The sequence below is a fragment of the Natator depressus genome, chromosome 26, assembly GCF_965152275.1.
Source record: "Natator depressus isolate rNatDep1 chromosome 26, rNatDep2.hap1, whole genome shotgun sequence".
NCBI classification, from domain to species: domain Eukaryota; kingdom Metazoa; phylum Chordata; order Testudines; family Cheloniidae; genus Natator; species Natator depressus.
Window position 1 is genome coordinate 405265 of NC_134259.1, and position 23520 is coordinate 428784.

Here is a 23520-nt window from a genome sequence, read left to right on the forward strand (position 1 = left end):
GGGGGGAATCTTTTCGGGGAGGGGCCCAACTGGGCCAGGCCCCAGGGGCAGGAGGTCTTTGCGGGAGCACGAGGAGCCCCTCTCGCTCCCATTTTGCCACACAAGGACCAGGCACAACAGCTGAAGAGTGCCTGAAGAGTGAGGCCTCCTTGGGCTCATGAGGTGACAGTCCTGCCCCAGGTGCAGGTGGTATCGTGGCCCTGTAGAGCCAGACAGATCAGGGAGAGCATGCTCCACCTTCCCAGCATCTCCCAAAAGGGCAGGGCCAGTGCCAGAGTCTGTGCACTGCCATTAGCTGGTGCATTCTCTTTCTCTACCTGGGGCCTCACCAGATGCCAGCCTAGGCTTGGCTCCATGGGAGTCTTGACATCTGCTTTTGGGGCAGGCCAGGAGCACGGGTGGTTTGTCATTTTTATTCCAGCAGTGCCGTAGGCCCAACAAGGCACCATGTGGCACTAATGCACAGGGAAACATGGCTCCAGCCTGGAGGAACCTACAATTTAAATATGCTGGCCAGACAGACAGCACATCTGCAAAGTCAGATCTTTGTAACTGACCTCACATGCCCCCTTGTGCCCTGCCCCCACTCCCCCTTTCCATCAGCACGAGCGAGGGTGTTGATCCCTGTTGCCTCCCTCTTCCCCACCGCATGCACCCAAGCTGCTGCTCTCAATCCCCCAGCCCAGGTCACTAACGGGTGCAGTTAACTCTTCCACTGACATCATGGTTCTGAGAGTGTGGGCTCCTCCGGCTGCTGGTTCCACTGCTCTCTCTCTGGCTCCCCCAGGGGAGCAGGCATCTGAAGGAGAGCGCTGTGCAGTGCGAAAGCTCCTCTCCCCACCAGTAGAGGTGGGTGCAGTGACAGAAGTAGGTAGGGTTCTGATGACACTGCTGGTCAGGGGACAGCTCCTTAACCTGAGCCCCTTGCTCAGGTGGCAGTGTGTGGGGTGGTGCCCTGCGAGCTGTGGCTGTGTTCCTGGAACTTCTCAGTCAGGCTTCCAGCTGCTCCAGTGCTTCTTTCTCCTCTTTCCATGCCTGTTCTTCCCATTTATTTTTATTATCCTTTGCCTTTCAGTACATTAGCTCATATTGGCTTATAGGCCTCATCCCATGTGTACCTGCGTGTTAGCCCCTTACACACGCGTGTGTGTGAGGTTCCCCTTGTCTGGCTCTATTTTAACTCTCTTTTAATTTGTTTAATTCTTTCCTGTTTTCTATTTTGGTTAATGTTTTATTCTCCTTTGGACAGTGCGATGGAAGCTGAGCATCGAAGGAAGAGGTGGCCAGTGGCCTCTGCAGGTGAGACACTGGAGAGAGGGCAGAGGTGCACGCATATAGGAGCTGCTATCCCAGTCAGACCAGGGATGCATCCAGGCTGGTCTTGTTTCTAACTGTGGCCAGGAGCAGGTGCAAGATGCCCCATGCTCTGAATGCTGGTGGAACCTGCCCATACAGTCAGTAACCCATGTCACTTAGTGGTTTAATCCTGCCCTGAAACAAGAGGCGTTTTATCTGTTCTATAAAATATCCCGTTATGTCCCCCCAGGTGATCTCATTGTCCATGTGAACATCCAGTCTGCTCTTGAACCTACAGAGCTCTGGCCTCCATGGTATTTTCTGGCAATGAGTTCCACAGAGTAACTGCTGAGTTTAAAATGCTTCCTTTCATCTGTTTTAAATGTGCTGCCTTTGAAGTTCAGTGTTAAGTGCATTAGCTGTCCCTGTTATTCATCTATCATGAGAGGGTGAATAAGACCTTCCCTGTCCCAGTGCCTATTCTCTTTACCTCTGTCACATCGATGCACCAAACAGCCCCACTCTTCTCAGGCTGGGCTGAGAGGCAGGGTTTGATGTTAGCTATACAGAGCTGGTTGCTGGTGCCCGAGGCATGCATAAAGCTGCCAAGGCAGAGAGTGAAGAGGGAAGGGGCTCTGACCGAATGGAGAGGCCCTCAGGAAGAAGACAGCATGATGGGGGTGACAATCAGGAGCTCCTGGAGTCATGGGAATTGGGGAGGAGACCTGTCAGCACTGAATGCAGCAGGGGGAGTGGGAAGGACAGGGCTGGAGAAGAAGCTGTTGGGCTCTGCTGGGAGAAGGTGTCTGGCACCTTAGGTAGGCAGTAGGATGGCAAGAACAGGAAGAGAGGGAGGCTAAGTAGCTGTCTCTAACAGGCCAATGGGCAGAGAGGCAAGCGGGTGATGGGGAGGGGGCAGTATGAAGGGGCAGGGAGCCGAGAGCCAGAGGCTGGTGGGACACAGAAGAGATAGAGGCAGGTTTACCGGAGCTGAGCCCTGGGCAGAGGTGGGGGCTGGGAAGGTGTAAGGGAGCTCCAGGTTCTCAGCACCTCTCGGGTCATGCCGGGTTGCTATAGCACTAATTGCAATGCCAGGAGCATTCTGGATCCTGCAGCATGAGCATGGTGAGACTGCTGAGAGGGGAGCAGAGCAGCGGACTGGCTGAGGAGCAGGGTGGCTTTCCCATACAAACATCTCTTGTGACACAGACTGAGGAAGCAAGTTCTGGTGCCCCAGGGGCCAGGTGCAAGAGCCACCAGAGGCCAGCAGACTTACAAAACGCAAACATAAAAAGTGTTTAAGGACATTTCCAGTCTCAGTAAACAGCTTGTGACCAGGGTTGTTCTCAGCTCTCCTGCTGCAACTTTCTCTGAGACTCTGCCATCTCGCTGTGGCAGGAGCATCAAGCTGAGCCTGGCTTTGCTTTGATCCCATTCTCACGGTTGTACAGAGCCTGCAGCAGGTGTCTGGCGCTGCGGGCCTCCTTCCCGTTCTGTCCCAAGTTAAGGGGTGAGGATGCTCTTCTTCCCCCATGCCAGGAGAGAACATTGGGCTTTTCTTCTGGAGCAGCCCAAGGAGCATATCACAAGACAGGGGAGCCAGCTCTGCAGCTGTTGGGATGTGATGAGTGTGCATAATGAGCCAGCCCCAGGAGAGGCCGTGAGCGCGCACGGCCTGCCTGCTTCTGCCTCGTTCATCATTTGCTGGTTATTTGCCAGTTAAGGAAAAACCTAGTACAAGCGCTACAGAGAACAAATCTTGAGTTTCAGCCTTCTGACCTCAGCAGTTTGAGCCCTGACTCCTGCTGAGTCTCCAGAATTCTATTTCTGTCCTTGTCCAGTCACAACCCCCCACTGCCCCGATTCACCCGGCCACCTCTGAACGTGCAAGGAGCCCAGCGCCAATGCACTAGTGCCAGCATTCAGAGGTTTCCATCTGAACTGGCCTCAGGTGACTTTCTCTTTCTGTTATTGTGGAATGATGCATTGTGGGATTGTTCTGTAACCAATGCAACCCTCTGAATTGCTGCTTGCATTTGATGGGGAGAGGGACTGTGGAAGCCCAGGATGGGAACTGCAATTCAGCCTTGCAGGTGCCTCACTGGGGCCATTTGTCCTCTTTCAGCGACGCTGCTAACATCCGCCTGCTCAGGGAGTCCTGTCCTGGACTCTGTATAGGCTAACGGCAGCTGCAGCAGGAGATGGGAGCAAGTGAGAATGCAGCTAACTGGTGCAGCTGCTCCTCCAGCTTCATGCTGCAGGGCCTAGGGGATGGTGACTGTTGCAGAGACAATTTCACTCTTTCTCTCTCATTTAAACAGTTACCAGGAAGCAGCTGCTGCTAATGCAGGGACAGTGCCAGAGCCCATTTGCAGCACACACTTAGGCTCTGAATCAGTCTGGGGTTAATCAGCTCTGCTTTGCCTTCTTCAGAAGGCCCCTAAATCATCCTTTGCAGCATCCTGCTCCTGCAGCTGCTAGTAGCTACAGTCACATGCAGATGCTTCCCCTTTCTAAGCCTGAGCCCTGCATAGGTAATTTCACTGTGGGCTGGTGCTATGGAGGCTCCACTCTACCCACCCTGGTGAATTGGTTCCTGGCTTGCAGAGGCCAGGACTGCTCAAGGGGCAGTGGCTGTGAGGTTGAGGACACTGTGACCCGTGCCCTGATGGTAGGGAAAGGCGCCAGGCAGCACCCAGGTGTGGAGGGAGGGTTAGCCGGGGGGACAGTGGGCTCCAGGGATGAGGTTTCCTGGTTGGGCAGGGGCCTGTCATTTGTCTGTGAAGTGCCCAAGTGTAATGAGGAGACAGGTGCAAGGACTGCAGGTCTTGATCCCTCTTCTCTCAGTGCAGTACACGCAGACCCCATGGTTCGGAGCAGTCCACAGTGCCCCTCTGCACCACAGAGCATGGGAAGGGGACATGTGAATGGGCATAGACTACATGGGGAGCAGCCAGGAGGGGGAACTGCTTCTGAAGAGTGGAGCCCAGGCCTACTGGATAAAGGGGCTCGAATCTAGGAGTTGCAGCAAAGGATCTGTACCAGGAAGGGTTAATCTGTCACTTTTACCGTGGTTAGTGAGCAGGGTCCCTGAAAAGCCCCTGCTGGGGGGGCAAAGATGGAAGCTGGCCCCCCGGTTTAATCGCACATGCAGGGGCTGCCTGTTGGTGGTGTAGGACTGAGATCAGGTCTCGATTCCCCTGCTGGAGTCCTTCAGGGGCAGTTCATGCAGAGAGGAGATAGACAGAGGCTTCTCCCCTGTGTGTTGGGAATGCTGGGGCCTAGATTCCAGCCTCCAGAGGTGATGTAACATGCACTTCCAGCCCCTAGGGCACTGCCCAGCCAGCCAGTCTCATGAAAACACAAGAAATTAGCTTTGAGGCAGCAAAGAACAACATTTCTCCTGCTTGGAGCTCACCTTTTAACCTGCCTCTGTTTGGGGTTTGTGGGGCCCAGGGCTTCTGCTTTGGGGAGTGTCTCAGAACTACCCATAACTAGATTGGCCCGGCCCTTAGCACAAATAGCCATCTCCCTGCAGCCACTGTCTTTATTGTGGTTCTGTTTAATCTTTTAAGATACTGCGTTGGTTCTGTGGCAAGAAAAGCCTGAACAGAGATGTCCCAGGTGTCCGCTCCAGGACCTCAGACCCAGCATTGCTAACCCCCAGCATTCACAAATTGTAAGTCAGTCCCCAAAAGCACAAGATTGACTTAAAAATCACAAACTTTGTTTTTAATAGTAATAACTATTGGGTTCTTTTCCTTTGCCTTCCGGTTCCTGAGCCCTTTGGTTGTACTTGCTTCCTGCGTGTAAGCTTTCCTCTGCAACCATGAGATCTAGACTCCTACTCTGTTTGAAATGATAGCCAACCGTTTAGTACAAGCCCCTGATTCCAGGAACTTGGGCTTTAAGAAATACACCTGAAATCATGAGAAGTCTCAAGAGCTCCCACTAGCTCCTGCTGCCTTTTTGCCCCATCCATCATCTATGACATCAGGATGACATTGTCCTGTGACCATTGACATCACCAGAAGGTGTGAAATGTCACAACGTCCTTAGTGCCACAGAGCAGCGATAGCTCGGGGGACCCACAGCTGGGAAGGCAAAGGTCTGCAGGTGAACTGGCTTCGCTGCCAATCTGGCAGCAGAGACATAAGCAGAAGGGCACCGAGCCCATTCATTGTAGTTTGCTGCCATGCTGAGGGCCCCTGTGGCTGAGACCCCTCAGCTGGCCCTGCTGGTGCAACCTCGTCCCTTAGACAAAAGCGTGATTTCTTTGTGTCGCGGTGGGGTTCCTAGGTGGTCAGACAGCTCCATGGAGGGGCTTTCAGACCTCGGTCATTACAGCTGCTGAGGACTAGCTTTAGAAGTGTGTGCCAATGCTGTGTCTTATTTCTGCATGGCCCCTGGCCTAACTGACTGGGGTAGAATCCAAGAGTGCTGCCATGGAATGGAGAACACAGCTCTTGGGAAATCACAGCTCTCCTCTTTCCCGTATCTCTTTTCCCCAAGCCTGGCCCCTTGTGTCCTTCCTGGCCCCCTTCTCGCTCCATCCCAGCATTCTGGAAGGCACAGGGACTCCCTGTGATGGGCCTCAGACCTGCTCTGCGGGTGTGGAGGGGGGAATATTGCTTTGGAGAGCATCTCTAACTAGCCTAGCAATGGGGAGTGTGTCTGTGCAGCAGCATTAGCTGAGGACTGAAGGCTGATTCCAGCAGCTCCCTGTAGAGCACAGGCTGTGGTTTCACACCCGAGCTCTGTGGCTCATGTAGGAATAAGGGAAGATGCTGCCTGTTACCTAAGAGTGTGTGGAAGGAACAAATCTTCAGAAAAATTCTCTGAATGCTTCCTGGCCCATCATGGAGAAATCAATCCCTGCCTTTTAGTGTCATGGGGCAGGGCTTGTGAGGGTCTGTCTACACTGCAATTAAAAATCCATGACTGGCCTGTGCCAGCTGGCTCGGGCTACAGGGCTATTTTATTGTGGTGTAGACCTTCGGGCTTGGGCTGTAGCCCTGGCTCTGGGACCATCCCACCTCACAGGATCCTAGAAACCTGGGCTACAGCCTGAGCCCGAACATCTACACCACAATTAAACAGCCTCTTAGCCTGAGCCTGTTAGACCTAGTCAGCTGGCACAGGCCAGCCACGGGTATTAAACTGCAGTGTAGACATACCCTGAGTGCCATGGCCAGGGCCTGCATCTTGCTCTGGACACTGCAATAGGAATAACATCTCTCTCCCATCTGTTGATTTACACAGCTACAAAGGCTCACAATGCAAAATGCTCAGAGATTACCGAACAATATGGGATAGAGATGCTACAAGTGAGATCAATGCAGGCAGCCACTCACTAGCATTCCGTAATGTCTCAACATATTCTTATAACTCTAATCACTATTTTAACAATAGTAACACCCAGGTGAGCCAGACGGATTCCAGCCATGTATTTGTCAGTGTTCCATTGAGGCACAGGGACCTTGGCATAAACTGGCACCTGCTCTGCCAGCATCGCACATCGCATGGGGTAGGAGCCCCCCTATTTCTAGGAAGGAAGAGAGAACCAGGTTGGGGGCTGGGCACTGCCTTACAACTGGACACAGCATGTGTCACTGCTGGCCATTCCCACCTCTAGGATAACAGCCTTCTCCTGCTGCAGTGCTAATTAATTTAGTTGATCTTGTAGCTCAAGCAGTAGAAGTTTGTGCTGCAGTACTGAAAGTTTAGTATTCAAACCCTGCTGATGATGCGTGACTGGGCGTTGTTATGACTGTACATAATAGAATTTCATTTAAAAAACCTTGGAAATTACATACAAGACATATATTAAAAGAAAGTTGTTTCAGATTGCAAAATGAAGCATGCAAAAATTAGGAAATACCAGATACACAGTTATCCATGAAAACTTAATTCAACCTCCATGTGCATATGTATTATGATGCAGTCTTTAATTATGTGATCATATACTGTTTTTTCCCACAGGATCTCTGCCTCATTCAATGTATAGGATGAACGCACAAGGGGCAGAGTTAAGGTTGCCTGGACAACACTGCATCTGGAGTTTCCTAACTTTCAAGTGCTTGACTTTGCAGCCTTCATTAACTTTTATGTTGTATGCAATGTACATACTGCTTTGTGTTGCTATAGAAGGAGTCACAGCTTTATCTAGATTTAAGTGTATCTTTTATCCTTGTGAGCACTGCGCAAATGACACAAGCTGTTCTCCGGAAGCTCCATACACCGATAGCCACATTCCTGTTCTTCACAATCTAGAAGTGCCCCTAAAGGTTCCACTTAACTCATACTGTCACCCCCCCTGCATTCTGAGAACCCTTGAGGCAGGGTCCCTCTTTCTGCTTTTATCTCACCGCCATGTGTGGAGGGGAAGAATCAGCTGGACCTGAAAGTGAAGAGAAATTCACAGAAGGTGCAGCTCCATGCAGGAAAATCTATTCTGCCAAGGCATTAAGTTCCCCACAGAAGGCTGAGCCGATGCAGTTTGAATCTCAGCATCATTCTGCAGACTCCCAGATTCGCTTCCTGCCAGCATGAGCAAGCTGTGAGTAACTGACAGAAATAACCTCTGAGAAACAGCCAGTAACCCAAACTTACCAAGGGCCTTGGCAGGGAAAGGTACCTCTCCAAACACTTGAACTGTTTCCCTTCTTAGTGTTGTTTGTGACTAGGGTAGGGTGAGACTGTTCCTCTCAGAATGGGCAATGAGTGATGGGGAAGGTATGCGGGCAGTGTGATTGTGTATGACGGTAGCAGGTTTGTGCAGCGTTGGGGAGGGCTGTATGCACTGAGACCAGGGTATGCAGTGCTGGCGTGTCTGACTACCATTGAAGCGTGCATTGCTGTATGCAATGTCACCACCATGTTCCTAACCCAAGAGGCTGCCCCAAAAGGTCCATCCCAGGTTTTACACTGATCCTTGCGCAGGCTGGGGCAGGACTTTGGGAGGTCAGTCAGTGCGCTCTAGATACCCATGCAGTGCAGAGACCATCTGGAAAACTCCTAGCTATGCATCTTTCCATTCCATCAACTCTTCCATAACCATGTGATAGTGAACAGAGGCAGGCAGGCATGCAGACGAGAACAGGAGGGGAGGTGGTAGTGTTGGAGCAGCATGGGGTGCAGAGGCCAGGAGTGGGGTGGGTGGCACGCGATGGATGGGGAGATAGGGGGAGCGGGAGGCAATGGGGGAACCAGCAGAGAGGCAAGGGGGAGCTGATGGGGAAGCTTTGAGTAGGGGAGTGACAGGTGATTGGGAGCAGAGGTGTCCGCGAGACACTCTCTCTGTTAAGAAGTGAGTCCAGACTGTGGAAAAGTTTGCAAGGCCTTGAGTTAAGGGGCTCCCAGGTCCTGGGGCTGATTGGCTTGGTGACCCATCTCCCTACCTGGGGATGCTTGCAGCTGCGAGCTTTGGCAGGTGAGCAGAGGTGAAAACTGCACACGGAATATTTTCCCTAGAGTCGTGGTGGATTCTCTCTCACTGACCATTTTGAAGTCACAAGTGGATGTTTATCTCAAAGGTCTGCTGCAGGAATTATTATGGGGCAGTTCTCTGGCCTGCGTTGTGCGGGAGGTCCGACTAGCTGGTCACAGTGGTCCTTCTTGGCCTTGGAATCTATGAATGGTACGAATGGTGTGACCCATTTGGTGCTCACCCAGGGATCCCAGAAAGCTCCCAGCGGCACTCATTGCCAGGGCTCGTGCTTTGCTGGGTGGCAGCTGGCAGGGCAGGCGCCAGCAAGGGACTGCAGTTTACTTTTCTGAGGCTGTGTAGCCAAAGACAGATAGAAACCATGGTTTCTCTCTTCCATTCAAAAGTCAAGATCCCTCCCCTCCCCTTGCTGCTCAAGAAGGATGCTGCCGAGCCGCACTCTGCTCTGGTACTTGGCACATCCCTTGCAGTCTCTTCTGTTTTCCAGGCAGAGATGCTGTCTGTCTCCTGAGCGTGTGCAGTGATTTCCCCGTCGCTCTCCTTGAAAAGAGCTAGAATGTAACCTAGAGAGTGAGCAATGCTGCTGCTGCAGGCAGAGTGACTTAAAGGGAGAGAATGGGAGAGATGGGAGAATGTGCCTGCATCAGCAGCATTGCAGTGGTAAAGCCATTGACTGGCTATATGCATGTTAGTGCTTGCAATGCACTGCTCCAGGGAGCCGAGGAGTCAAGATGAAACGCACCAGCCTCCTCTTCTCACTGCCTTTTTATTCTCATCATGCATTAATTGCTGAGAGTTATTTTCCTTCCGGTAGCCAGCTGCCTGCATCTCCCCTTGTGCTGCAGGAGAGACAGTGAGCGGGAGAGAGCACACCACCGGCCAGGTTTCCTGTCCCACAAGAAGGACTCTGAATGATGTGCCAGTATAGTCAGGCTCTGCTGCAATGGTGCACAGAACCTCTGGAACAGCTGGATTTAGGATTATTAATGCTTCATAAAGGTGCCCTGGACTTCATCTAGTAACTAGCTGGAGGCATCAGCTGCCCTTTCGGGTTTGCAGTCTGCTCTTCATCGTCCCGTCATTACTGGTGTTTTCATCTGGGTCATCAGCATTCCAGCCAGGTGAAGGGACTTTCTCTGTCCGGGAGTGGAGGGTGTCTGGCAGGAAGGGCTGGTGTGAGCGCTGGGGAGGATTCCAGCTGTGACCCACCATGGCTCAGGCAGCCAAGCAGCTGAAGAAGATTAAAGATATCGAGGCTCAGGCTCTGCAGGAGCAAAAGGAGAAGGAAGAATCCAACCGCAAGCGCAGGAATCGCTCCCGGGACCGGAAGAAAAAGGTGAGTGGGGCTGGGGTAGGCAGCTCTCTGCACAGATCCCTGTGTTGTCAGCAGTGGGAGCCGTTTGCCAAGACACAGAGCAACTTTCAAGGGCAGGTATTTGGTGTTTGCCCTGAGAATTCAGGGGATTTACATTCGGTCTCATTCCAAGCCAAGGCTTTCATGATCTGCCAGTGACAGATTTGATCTCCAGGGCAGAAACTCTGGCTTGTAGCTTCATGCAGGCACCTGAAAACTGCCATCTGTTGGCAGAACAGAGAGGGCTGGAGACGCGCACCCCCTCCCAATGTAAGCACTATATGTATAACCTGCCAACCCCTACCTTCCCCCCGCTCTCCGGGTGCTGCCAGCACTCTGCAACCAGACAGAAACAAAAGGGGGCCCATGGCTAAAACCAGGAGAAAAGGATGGGGAGGGATGGTGACACATATGACTGGGTTCCTTCTCACATCACCCGAGGGGCGGGAGGGGGAATTCCACACCCAAGGGTCCATCATCCGCTGGCCTCAGGCACAATGGGGTGCATGGGGCCATAGATCAGTGCAGACTTCTAGCTTTGCCTCCACCAGGCATGCCCGGAAGCCCCGGAGATGTGCCTGGATGCAGCTTCTCTTTGAAAAGTTGCCTGCCTGAATCTGCTTGCTGCCTGCCTCCTGTGGGAGAGGGAATGTGGCCCGAGCACTATGCTGCCCCTTGGAAGTATATTTAAATGGGACACCTTGGGGGCTGCACAGAGCTTTTAAAGCAGGGCCCTGGGGTGTCCACCCTGCACAACCGCAGAGAGCAGCAGTGAGGAGAGAGGTAAACTGAGGCGGGAAATCCCAGGGAGAGTTCCTGTGCCATGAGGTTGGGGCTCAGAGACATCCCTGTGCCCCCCTTGTGAGGAGCCACAGCTAGCAGCTTGTCAATAATTGCTCCCAGAAAGGCAGCAGTTCCTGACAGTTTTCCTGCTGAGATGAAAGGAGCAGCCTGGGCTAGCCTGGGCTAACCGGCTCTCCCCTGCGCTGCTGCTTGACTTCAAAGGCCTTCCAGCTGGGCAGCCTCCATCCCACTCTGTATGAGCAGCATGTTGTTGCCTAGGGGCTAGCACAGGCTGCTGGGAATTGGGACTCCTGGGTTCTGCTTCTGCATCTGCCACTGACTCACTTGTGGCTTCCCCTGTGCGTTGCCCATTATAAGGGGCAGGTCGCTCGGCCCTGCCGGATGGATTCAGCAGGGGCTGCTCAGGTCGGTAAAATGCCTGGGGCTCCTCAGGTGCCAGCTGAGGGCAAAGCACCCTTCTTGTTGAGAGACACAAGCTGCCCCGGCTGCAGGGAGAGGTGGTGGGAGTGGGGTGAGAAGCTGGAGCAGGTCGCTAGATAAACACAAGCAAGGTGTAGGCAGAGAGCTCTGCTCCATGGGCAGGTCAGATCCTGTGGCTCCAAAAGAGCCTTGTAATGGGCTGCTTGAGACCTGCACAGCCTGGGAAGCAGCGAGCAGGGTCCCCTCGGAGAAAGCAGCAGAGCCCTGGTACTGGAGCATCATGTGAGAGGCTCCCTGCAGCAGCTGGCATTGCCCAGGCAGTTAAAGGGCTCTCCAGGCACCTCTCTGTAGGCAGTAGTTCTCGTGCATGCCTGTCGGGCGGGTGGGAACTGGTTGGCCTGCGGATCTGTGATTACAGTCCTGTGCTAGGCCTCTGAATGGCATCCCTGGTTACCTTCACTAGGTCCTCTTGGAGACCAGGCCAGGTGCAAGGATGTTCTCTGTGCAGGACTTAATGCAAGTCCATCTGCCAAGCAGTGAGTGGCAGCCCTGGGCAGCTGGGAGCACTTAGCTTTTAGGAGGTCAATGGAGGCTTTTATAGCAGACGTGATCTTTGCAGTCTGGAGACCCAAGGGCCCTGTGGTCGGTGGGGGGTGTCCCTCTGGTACTGTGCCTTCTTAAGTGGTAACTGCTTGGTGCATAGACAGGCGGCAGTGCAGTTTACGTTGCCAGAGGGCTGTGAGAGAGGCCGTGGTGCAAATGAGAATTGGAGTCAGGTGATTTTGATATAACAGATGTTACAACATCCATCAGCCCCATCACCAGGATTGTGCCTCTTGTAGCAGCAGCGTGAACAAAGACACAGGTCTGGGTGTCTGATTACAGCTCAGTGGAGCTGGGCTGGAGGCTCCTGGGGTCATTCTGGGTTTCTGGTTCATGCTTGGGGTTTTTGCAGTGTCTGTCTGGGTATCAGGTTCCTGCCTTTTGAGTCTGTGCTGGGCTTTCTGGGAGTCTTGGATTTCAGCCTATCTCTCTGCAAGGCCACACCGTTGCCCTCCTTCAAACTCACTTCTGCAGCCAGGCCTACAAAACGGTTGACAATTGGATGTGCTGTGACCAGTGCCAGTTATGCTGACCAGTATCGTCTCTTGATGTCCCTGTGCTCACCCGTCTGTGTATCCACTTGTCTTTGGGGTGGGGACTGTCTTGTTCTGTGTTTGCAGAGGGCCTAGCAGTGGTGCCTTAGTGTCTGGATACACACATGGTTATTAATGTTAGCATTAGTAATTGAGAGGCAAACTGGAAACACAGGAACTGACGAAGTAGGGGAGACCAATGGTTTGTCTATTTCAGTATCTTGTTCTGACAGTGGCCAGCATCTGATACTTCAGAGGAAGGTGCAGATGTCCCATGAAGAAGTTTCTTCCTAGCCCCTCTCAGAGGTTGCTTTAAGCTCTGGAGCCAGGAGGGTTTTAAATCCTTTAGAATTTCTTTACCTTCTCTGATGTATTGGTGAATATTTTCATTAGCCATATGAGTGTCTAATCCTGTTTGAATCCTGCTAAGTTCTTGGCCCCCCTGATATCCAGTGGCAATGAGTTCCACAAGTCAATCATGCATTGTCTGAAAAAAGCTTTTCCTTTTCTCAGTACATTTTTTTCTTCTCAGTTTCATTGTCTATCTCCTTGCTTTTTGTATTATGAGAGAGGGTGAATAGGCGTGCCCAACTGACCTGTTCTATCCCATTCATCATTTTGGGTACCTCTCTTGTGTCGCCCCCTTATTCATCTCCTCAAAAGTCCCACCAATTTTTTCAATTTCTTCTCATACCAAAGTCTCTCCAGAACTCTAAAAATGTTGTCACCCCGCCTGGATTCCCCCCCCCCCCCCCCCGCCCTTCTCTCCACATCCTTTTGGAGTTAGGGTGACCATTTCTGAGCACGTGATGCCTGCAGAGGGCGTACCAGGGATTTATACAATGGCATTCTAACATTCTCACTATTCTTCTCTGTCCCATTCTATATACACCCTGACCACAGCTGTGCACTGAGCAGAGGTATTAGCTGAGCTGTTTGCTAAACAGCTGGGCTGCTCTGAGAGGGTGATTCCAGAGCTGGTGACTTGGGATTTAGGCTGGTATCTTCCTGGGAGTCTGAGTATGGCCCTGGGAGCTGGATTTCCAAGCAGCGTGTTCCATTCACACATTTAGCTGACGTGTTGAACCACTAGGCATGTTGATGTCCAGCCAAAGTGCCAGTGGCTTTTCTGCCGGCTTTGCTGACAGACAGGTGTGACACAGAGAGACTGTGAGCAAGGGAAGGTACCAATTAAATAATAAAATCAATTAATCTCCATTGGAGAAGTCACCAAGCACGGATTAATCAGGCTGGCTGGGACAGCTTTCTACTGCTCCTGTCGTACCCCAGATCCAGATTTCCGACAATTCTGTATTTGTAAAACTCATTGGGAGGGCTGGAATATCGAGATAAATGTCTGTCAGATCCTGGTGGCTGGGTCCTGTGGGCGTTCTCTGTATTTGGGCGGCGATTGCCATGGGGCAAGGGGTTAACAGGCAGATTTGTGTTCCCAGCTACTCACTCGGTTCTACAGGTGTTTTCAAGGATTCTGCGTGGACCGTGATAGAGGTGAATGGAAAGACTCCTTCCCTTCATTGCATTTTTACTGTGCCCAGCGGGGAGAGATGCCGTGAGAGGTAAACAGCTCTAAATATGAAATCACCACGGCATTTAGGAAGTATGGGATAGCTCTTGTAGATCTCCTGCCTCTGCTAGTGACTCATGGGAGATGGCTCATGACCCAAATGCAGCCTGTTTTAAATCACCCATTTGTAAGAGTGGAATCAATGTAATGTTTTGGGATGGTTGGTGAATCAGAGTCTGGTATCTGTGGGTTCAGCCCATACCCGTAGTACCGACAGACTGTTATCAGGCAGGCTTGTTATTGTGGCTGTATGTCAAAAAGAGAATGAATGGAGCGGCCCCTCTTTTCAAGGGCACCCCAGAGGTGATGTGGTGCTCAGCAAACTAGGTGCGTAAAAAGGTACAAATGATGTAATATGACGCTGCACTAACTCTTCCAATCAGATTGGGACCCAGATGTGCGTGTCAGCCCTTTATCTAATGTGTGTCTCTGTGAATGGCTGTGATGCGATCAAACACACGACAGGGAGACAGAGGGCCAGCCGCGCCTGCACCTCATGCTGATGGATAAATGGTTCTGGGTTTCTTGAACTGAGACTCGTTTTTAAAATATTCCATTTATATTTTCAATAAATTTTTCTCCCCGTTAAAAGTTCCTGATGCTGCTGGCACCAGAGTCCCATATTGCTGTGGGGAGGGAGCCGAGGGCTCAATCCAAAGAGCAAAAAGAAACGGCTTTGTCTGAAGACGGAGAGTAATTGTGCTGCTGGGCCTGTAAGCTCCTTGGGGCAGGGCCTTTGATGCAGTTTCCGTGAAGCACCTGGTGCCCTTCTGAGTGATATAAAATAAATAATAATCATAGCACTTCAAAGTAAGGGCAGCAATGCCAATAACATGCAGAAAACCCCTGTACTAAGAGAAATCAGGAAAAACAGAATTTCCCAGAGAATCTTTATCAATATTTAAATGATCTCCATTATTAGCTGTTGGGAGGTGACCGTAAAAGACCTTCTTCATTCACCCAGTATGTTCAGAGTGAATTTTTGTTTGGTTGAAGTTAACATGTTATCATGTTATATTACATGATATTCATATTACATCATTCCCCTTACATTATTCCCCTTACTATGTTAAAATAAAGTCTACAGAGAATTTAGTGCTGCAAACATGTTTCAAAGATGACTTTCTGCTCAGTAACCACAGAAAATATAGCTAGAAAAAGAAATGACATCCTCAGAGACAAAAATTCTGTTCGAAGTGTCGACATAAAATGTACAAGATCAAAGAAAATATTATTGTTTTAATCACAGTATTTAAGAGCGATCCCCTTTGACTCCCAGGTCACCCACATGAGCCTTTCGTTACCAGTCAAGTAACAGTAAGTGTTCAACTAGGTTACTGAGGTCAAGCAGAGGGAGCCGATGGGATTCTGAAATCTCTCTGAACGTGGAACTGACTCAATTTTTTTTCTTAAAGTGGGAAACAAAGATTAGGTTAGCCATTACTGGCCAGTATCCTGCATACACTCTGGTACCAGGCAGTAAAATATTCTGAGCAAGGGCTCCAGAAAGGGATTTTGTAATTTCCTCCTTATACAAATCCTGATTTTATCACCTGTTTCTCTGTGAGGCTTTCTGCAACACAACCCACCTTCTTTTCCAACTAGAGAGAGGCTTAAAAATGTGGGTGCCTAAAACTAGGCCCCTAACTAAGTGGACTGCTTTTTAGAGGTGCTGAGCACTCACAGCTCTCTTGAAGTCCGTGGAACTTCAGTAACATCTGGTTGCATTTTGCCCCGCTTGGCCTAGTTTCTATTTAAGATCCTGTACCTGCAATTCCCTCAGCCCTGTCTCTCCCGTTTGCTTTCAAGTTTGCCCCCAGTTAGCAAGGAGTTGATAGTTAACACAAACAATTCCTCCTTGGTATCTGAGACTCTTCCGCCTGTTTTGAAATGGGCAATTCCCAGGAATCGCTGGCAAAGGGAGAGACATACACCACCCTTAGAACATAAAGGGAAGCAGTATGGGCCAGTGGATAGGACATTGCCCTGGGTTCTGTTCCTACATTGGCCACTAACCTGCTGTGTGACCTTGAGCCAGTCACTTCTCCTCTCTGCCTCTTTTTCTCCTCCCGCTCTTTGTCTTATCTACTTAGATGGTAAATTCTTCAGTGCCCATGGATTTGTACAGCCCCCAGCCCAATTGGGTCTCCGTGCGGCTCTCGATGCAAAGGTCAAGGTATTACTAATAAAGCCTCAAAAGAAGCTTACTGCACAAAAATCTACGGCACCCACGCTCCTACTTTTCTGCTTCCAGGATACAAGCAGTGCAGCTTGGGGGCCTGCGGCCACGTTCTAAGCACATGCTATGCTGGCCCCCATATTTTGTGTCGTGTCCTTCGTGCAGGCTGCAGCAATAAATGCTTTCAAGAGGTGGCTGATGCAGTTACAACCTGGAAGAAATCACAGCAGGAGAAACAAAGAGGGACGCAGCAGATAAGGGGGACCAGAGATTGTCAGCTGGGATCTGAAATCGGCAGAGATAGAGATAATCTGTTCCATGTGGCAGGAGAAGCCTCTTCCATGACCAAGGATGAGACTCTAGGAAGGAACAGAGCCCAGTCTTCGATAAATGAAGTGAAAGGGGCAGAGGGGAGAGAGACTGGGCTGATGGTTTTCCTCATGTGTAGTACCGCTGTTAAAGCCCCCTGAGGTCAAACGGTGAGTGAAGACCAGTCTGAGGTGTGAGAGGTAAGTTGAGGTGAGGCCAGGGGTGCAGGCAGTAGTTGAGAGCTGTGAGGCCAAGCAGGAGGCAGAGAGGTGCTCATTCTTTGCATATGTAAAAAGCTGCATAGGGGGGCGGGGTTGTCCTTTCTGGCCATCGTACAGCTGTAACAGGAGAAGCCAGACACCCCGACAGGATCACTTGGTGAGTGCACGAGTTGCTGGAGCGTGAAGCTGGTGGCTGGAGCTCTGCCAATAAAATGACATTGGACTGTTCCTGTGTGTGCCTGGATTGACATCTCCCAGGGCAGTCAGCGTGTGCTGGGGCAGAGAAGGCTGTGGAGGAAGCAGCTGCAGTGGCCAAAGCCAGAGGGAATGACTGAGTTGGGGCTGCACCCTGCTCAGAACACACCCTGCTGTCCCAGAGTGCGGCTGGGCCTTCGACAGTTTACGTGTCCCTTAGTGGATGTTGGGCCTAGTGAAGACGGCCCCTGGGCTGGGTTCTTGCGCCGAGTGGCAGCGGATCCTGCCATGGAGGACATCTTATTCGCAGGCACCTGGTGCTGATGCCATGTGTGGGGCTGTGATGGTTAGCAGGGCTGCATTCCCTGGTGTGTTTCAGAGAGTGCAGCTGCTTTGCTTCCTTCTCCTCTGCTCCTGCCATGGGGGCCATGGCTGAGATCTTCAGATTTCCCATCGGCTAAACTCCTTCCTGCACTCGCTCTGGCCTGGCACCAATGGGACACCATCAGATGCTGCAGATGGTGAGGCAGGTGAGGTCAGGAGAGGCCTCTCTGAGCTGATAATGTAGCAGTGCGGGTGCCAGGGCACTGGGGTTCCTGCCAGCAACCCCCACCGCCACCACACAACAAACGTACTATTCAGGAGCACTCCCCCCAGTGCAGAGCCTGGGTCCCAGCCCTGGAGTCCCTGTTCCTGGCTCAACAAAACCACAATGCTCCCTCCATGCACAAGGGCTCTTGTGAACTGCAGCTGGGTGGCGGCTGTGAGGACAGATGCCAACTCTGGCTTTTACCTCTGCTTGTGCACTGGAGAGGTAGGAGAGATTTTCCGTTCTCTGCGAAATGCGCCACCCGAAGCAGAAGGCACTCAGGAGGGCAGACTGGAGTGTAGTGGTATTGTTGTCATTCGTTGTATTGCAGGCCCCCATGCGCTAGGCGCTGTACCAGCACAGAGGACAGGATGTGCCCCGCCACTTGCGGGTAGACAAGACCGACACGCACAGCAAATAGTCCAAAGAACTGAACTTCTTACACTTTCTCCTGTTTCCTCCCTCCCTGCCCTTCCCCTCTGTCCAGCTGCCAGTCAAACTCCACCGTGCCTGGCCCCATAAGAGAACAATCAGCCTGACTCTGAGCGGGAAACCAGGAAGGACAACCTGCCCCAGGCTCTGCAGGCCTGAGTGGACTGAGCATCACCCGGGGCCAGTCTCCGGCTGCTGCTGGGGTTGGAGGTTTGACGAGGGCTGTGTGTTTCTGAGGTGAACAGGAGCTGCCAGGCTGGATCCAAACAGCAGCCCGTCTTCCCAGTCTCCTCGCTCTTGTCCGTAGTGGAGGCATTAAAGGACAGTGCAAGAAGCCCTGTGGCAGCCAGTGAATGAAGGAGCCATTGTTCCCTAAGCTGGCTTTGTGGATGGTGGAAGTAACCGACTGGCTGGATATTTACTTTTTGCTTCAGCCTTCCTTCTCTGACGGTTGCTGTGAAAAGGCTTTTCCCTGCCAAGACCTGTGCTCAGGGCTCTGTATTTCTCCGCCTGGGAGCAGCTGATGCCCAGGAGGCACTAGACTTTGCTCTTCCTGTGGCAGTGCCGTGGTGCGATGTGTCCCAAACAGGTCAAGGCGTCTTTGTGCTGCAGGTTCTGGTGAGGCCAGTCGCCTGCAGCAGGGTGAATGTTCCAGTCCTGGCAGGTAACTGCAAGAGTTGTGGGTTTGTTTTAAGTAGCATTTCCTTTTAAAGGGTTTAAACTACAGTGCTGGGGGGCAAAGCAGGGCACATGCCGTGATCCAAGCCTAGGCGAGCAGGAGCCAAGTGGGATAAGCAGCAGCGTGAGGAGGGAGCGGATGCGGCTTAGTATTCAGCCACTCTGGGGCACCGATGGCATTCACTCACTACTGTGTGGTTGCTCAGCTGCAGATGCTCCAGACAAAGACCCAGTGGAAGGGCTGCTCTTGGTTACCTGGTGAATTAAGCAGCTTCTGCCTCCATCGCTGGAGGAAAGTGAGTCCCACTTGGGGAGCAGCACAGCTCCCGTGATTGTTCTGCTGGCAGCACATACAAGAATAAGGGCTACGGTCCTTGTCTCCTTAGGAATTAGAAACTAGCAAGCACCCAGGAAGATAAGGTGCTGGAGAGGGTAGTGGGTCCAGGGCTGGAAAGAGACCCCTGCCTGCACCAAGGCCCAGCACTTCGCCTCCCATTTGCTGGTTCTCTCTACCTTGGCTGTTGCGTTTGGCTGCCTCCTTTGGCACAGGGAGCAGCATGTGCCTGCAGCTGAGGTTGAGGCCTTCCTGGCATGCACTTAAGAGCAGCCTGGCTGCTGAAAGCAAGCAGGAAGGGGAATGGGACCAGCGGGCTGCGCCAGGAAGGGCAGGGCTGGGGGCTGCTTCTTGAGACAGCCCCAGTGAGAGCACGGCGTGGGCCTGGGAGGTGCTGGGCGCAGGCCAGGCTCAGGGCATGGCTGTGAAAAAGGGATAGTTCTGTGATGGGCACCTGCTAGTTTGATGCGAGGAGGGGATTGAGCTGGGTGCTCTGGGCTCGGTGCATTCCCAGAAAGGCTCCCGGTTTGAGCTCTGTGTGAGTGCGACGTGATGAGTGTTGGGGATGTGGCAAGCTCTGTATCACAGAGGCGCCTGGTAACCTCTGAGGGCAGGATGAGGTGTCTGCCACGATCCTCCTGTGGAGAGGTGGGGTTGGGGGAGATGTGGCACTCGCTAGCACAGAGTCCAAAACCTGCCAGACCAGATCCTGCTCAGACCGTGTGCGGAATACGATCATGTGTAAGCTTGGATAGAGCCCAGGCATTAGCTGGATTCTCAAAAGGACTTTGCAAACTAAGGGGCTGTGTTAAGAAATCCTTAATCATTTCTGGCTAACCTAGGTGTGAGCACCAGCACCCAGCAGTGCAACTGCTGCTAGCACCACACAGTCCCTGGAAGAGTGAGCGCTTGGCTGTAGGTGACTGACTGTGGCTTCAGCCACAGAGTGTTGGTGAACAGGGGTGAGGGGATGTGAGCCTAGTGCGTGTGTATGTGTGTGCTGCAGCGGGATGAGCTTGCTGCTATGCAGAGGTGGAGGGGTTGCGGGGAGAAGCAAGCCCTTTTCTCAGATGGACAGGCATGCAAAGGAGTCATGCAAGGTGATGGTAACACTCCAGGCTCCTCTCTCAAACTTCTGGGTGAAGCGAGTCCCATCAGGATTCCTGAGGATGACGTAGGCTGGTGCACAGCAGGAAGGGTCAGCCCCTCTGACTGGGGAGGCTCAATAAATATGCAGGTTTCAGAATAACAGCCGTGTTAGTCTGTATTCACAAAAAGAAAGGAGTACTTGTGGCACCTTAGAGACTAACCAATTTATTTGAGCATAAGCTTTCGTGAGCTACAGCTCACTTCATCGGATGCATCTGCAAGCTTATGCTCAGATAAATTGGTTAGTCTCTAAGGTGCCACAAGTACTCCTTTTCTTTTTAATAAATATGCAGTCTGCGTTTCAGGCTGGGCTGGGGAGTGAAGGGGCTCTGTGTTCTGTGGGGAATGACGACTTGCTGTGATGCAGTTTATCTGCCGAGTCCTGTACAAATGAAGACGCTGTCAGGAGTAAAGCCAGCATCGGTGCTCAGTTTTATTACCTTCCACTGCAGGCTGGGGCCTATAAAGGGTTCCTGCCCCCCCAAGCCAGCTGGTCTCCAGCTCTGTCTCTGAGATGCAGGACTTGCAGGAGGAGACTCTTTCAAACTCACCCTCAACTAAACTGTTTTTCTGATTTCACACACTGCTGTTCACAGTCACCCTCTGGCCATTTCATTAGGCTGCAATGCTGGTTATAATGGAAGCATCTGGGCTCCCAAGGTCTGTATTATATCCAGTGACTGCATTAAGTACGGGGGGTGGGGGATGGATAGCCAAGAACGGGATGGCATCAGTGTGTGCAGGATGGGAGAGCAGTGTAGAAACTAGACCATGCTCGGTCCTCCTCGGCAGCCGTTTTGGTTAAGGAGGCTCGTAGGTATTCAGGACCCATGCTTGGTGCTGTGAGTATTGCGCTGTGCATGGGACACTGGCCTCTTTCAGAGACTCCATTTGTTCAGAAGATTAACACAGCTTCTGGACAATTATGTAGTAGCAAAACCTCACTGCTGTTTGCCTGCTTTCTCCTCCATCCTTGCCCTGCTCTTCACAGCGTGGGTGGTGCCTGGGAAGTGCCCGTTAGAGCCACCACCGCTCTCACAATGCAAACTACATGTGTAACGGCTGTGTTTTACTTAGGAGCGCAGTCTCTTTCCTTGTAACCAGTTGTCTGCAAATGCTGAGGTCTGTTCTAAGTGGAGAGCAGCTTGTCCCGTGCTTCACTCGCCAGGCATTTGAGAGCAGTAAAGGACTGCTTTGAGCAGGGGGTTGGACTAGATGACCTCCTGAGGTCCCTTCCAGCCCTGATATTCCATGATTCTATGATTCTATGAAAGGACTAGGAGCCTGCTCCGTTGTCCTTTCCTGACATTTCCAGTCAGAAGTGAGCCAGAGTGCACAGGATGGCATGGGGGGCTGGAGGGGAGAGAGGAACCAGCTAGTAGGTAAAACCTGAGCAGAAAATAGGTGTCTGACTGGGAGGGATGTTGGGACTTAGCCAGTGTTTGGGAGGAGGGGGCCCAAGGAGGGGTAGTGATGCCAATCTGCATTGCTGCTATGCAGGCTGTTAAATTATTCAGGTAATAATGGGCTCCAGTATGCTCCTGGTGAGCCTGCCAGAGATGAGGGGATTGGACAGCGAGGGGGAAAATGTCTAAAACCTTGCAGAGTTCAGGAATCTGATTGCGGAGTAATTCCTGGTCCATGGGCAGCACCCATCCCAGCCAGGTGCTTGCCCCTATCCTGCACTCCAGTCAGCAGGGCCAGGATACCAGCCCAGCCCTACCCGCAGACCCTGGTGTCTCGTGCTGCAAGGGGGACAAAGGGACATGCTGTGCTCTGAAGGACCCATGTGTGCATGTGCAGGACTCTGCGTTTGCTGTAGAAAGCTGCCTGCAGGTCACGGCTGCTGCTGCAGAGGCATGGCAGCCAGAGTACAGCTCAGAGGAAGCATTTACAGAATGCTAAAATTAGAAGTTTTGTTTGAATTTTGCTACTTTGGTTTAATTGCCTAAGTATGTCAAGGTTCTTCAGAAACCGACCCGCTCTGCCAGCCTGGAGCCCCACAGGGAGCTTGGTGCAGGAATGGGTCAGTTATTAGACAGGCGTCTGGGCTCGCTGCCCCACTTCCATCTAGGCAGCAGCACTTGCCTGCAGCTCTTGACAAGACCCTGATAATGTCCTGCCCTGGGTAAGATCATTGATGTGAGAAGCTCATGTGGGCACAGAGCTGCAGCGCTTCAATGCTCGCCATGGAGCTCACGGCATCCTGGGGGCTGACAAACACCTCAGTATAATGGGACTGCACAAAGCTCCAGAACATTGTGCAGATTCGCGCTCCCTTTCCGCCGCTAAGCCACATAACGTTTTCAGACATAATGCAGCTGGGAGCAGCAGAATTCTAAGTCCCTTTCCATTCAGGGGCCAGGATGCTGGTGGATTTTGCTGAGTGGCAGAAATAATCCCGCAAGACCCATAAATCTCATTGTCTGCTTGTGCAGAGACTGGGAGAATAGGGGAACTGCCTATTAAATCTGGGGTTTCCAAACAGTCCCGTTCCTGGGATTGTTAGTGAAACACAATCGACAGTAGAACCAAAACACCAGGTATTGAGCAAAGAGTCTGGGGAGGTGGAGGGAAAGAACATAGCAGCAGGGGAGCCTTTAGACAACAGCCAAGGTTTCTATATTTATACAGAGAGATGGGGGGGGAGAGAGAGTGAGCGTGTGTCCGGGTCATTGAAAAGGCTTCTGTTTCAGCAGAAAGGTACTGCAGCAAGGCAGTGAGTGGGCATGCAGGTTACTGTCCTTTGCTGCAGTGTGGTGACAGGCCTTGCACAGGGCCTGGGGGGAGGGGTTGCACGCGCATGCTAGCCAGGAAGTGCAGAGTGCAGAAGGCTGAAACCTCCTGTGCTTGCGTATTGCTGTATGGGCTGGGGTAGGTTGCCCACTGCTCTGTGGTTCCTACAGTGTTTCTTAGTACTATTATAATCTTGCATCTGTTCAGTGCCTCTCATCCAGAAGAATGGGACCCTGAGGTGTTTTTCAGATAATTTGTGTATCCAGGGATCATTTTATTTCTTCCATGCAGCCACGTCTGCGTAGGAGCACACTGCATCTTTCTCAGCACCTGCAGATTAGAACAAGCAATGAAGAATAGGATAAATCCCAGTGCAAATCTGTCGGCAGGCATGGTGGGGTGAGCTAAGGACATGGTGGAGATCTATAAAGAAAATATATCGTCCTTCCCTAAGAACTTTGTGTGACGTACATGCTGGGAGGCAGCACAGCTTCCCTCTGCCATGCACCTGTGTCACTAAAGGCTCTGGACGTCAGAGAGGTTTGTGATTAGTATCTCTAGGTTCTTATACCACATTTATCCCATAGTATCTGGGGGTTCCATGGTATTTGAGGGCTTCAGCCCAGCCGAACAGATGCCTGGATTCAGTGTGTTCT

At 51.9% G+C, this 23520-nt stretch overlaps 1 protein-coding gene across 11 annotated transcripts in view; it reads left to right on the top strand.

Moving 5' to 3' along the window:
* The first annotated feature begins 9223 nt into the window (after nucleotides 1-9223).
* Nucleotides 9224-23520, top strand: part of ANK1 (ankyrin 1) — a 121419-nt gene continuing 107122 nt past the window's right edge. For 6 of the 11 annotated variants that reach the window (XM_074940120.1, XM_074940126.1, XM_074940127.1 and 3 more), the window contains exon 1: nucleotides 9227-10079. In XM_074940120.1, the coding sequence (XP_074796221.1) occupies nucleotides 9954-10079 (126 nt within the window). In that variant the 5' untranslated portion in view covers nucleotides 9227-9953. Of the gene's footprint in view, nucleotides 10080-23520 lie in introns of all 11 variants that reach the window. The other 5 variants (XM_074940131.1, XM_074940121.1, XM_074940133.1 and 2 more) reach the window with 2 other exon arrangements.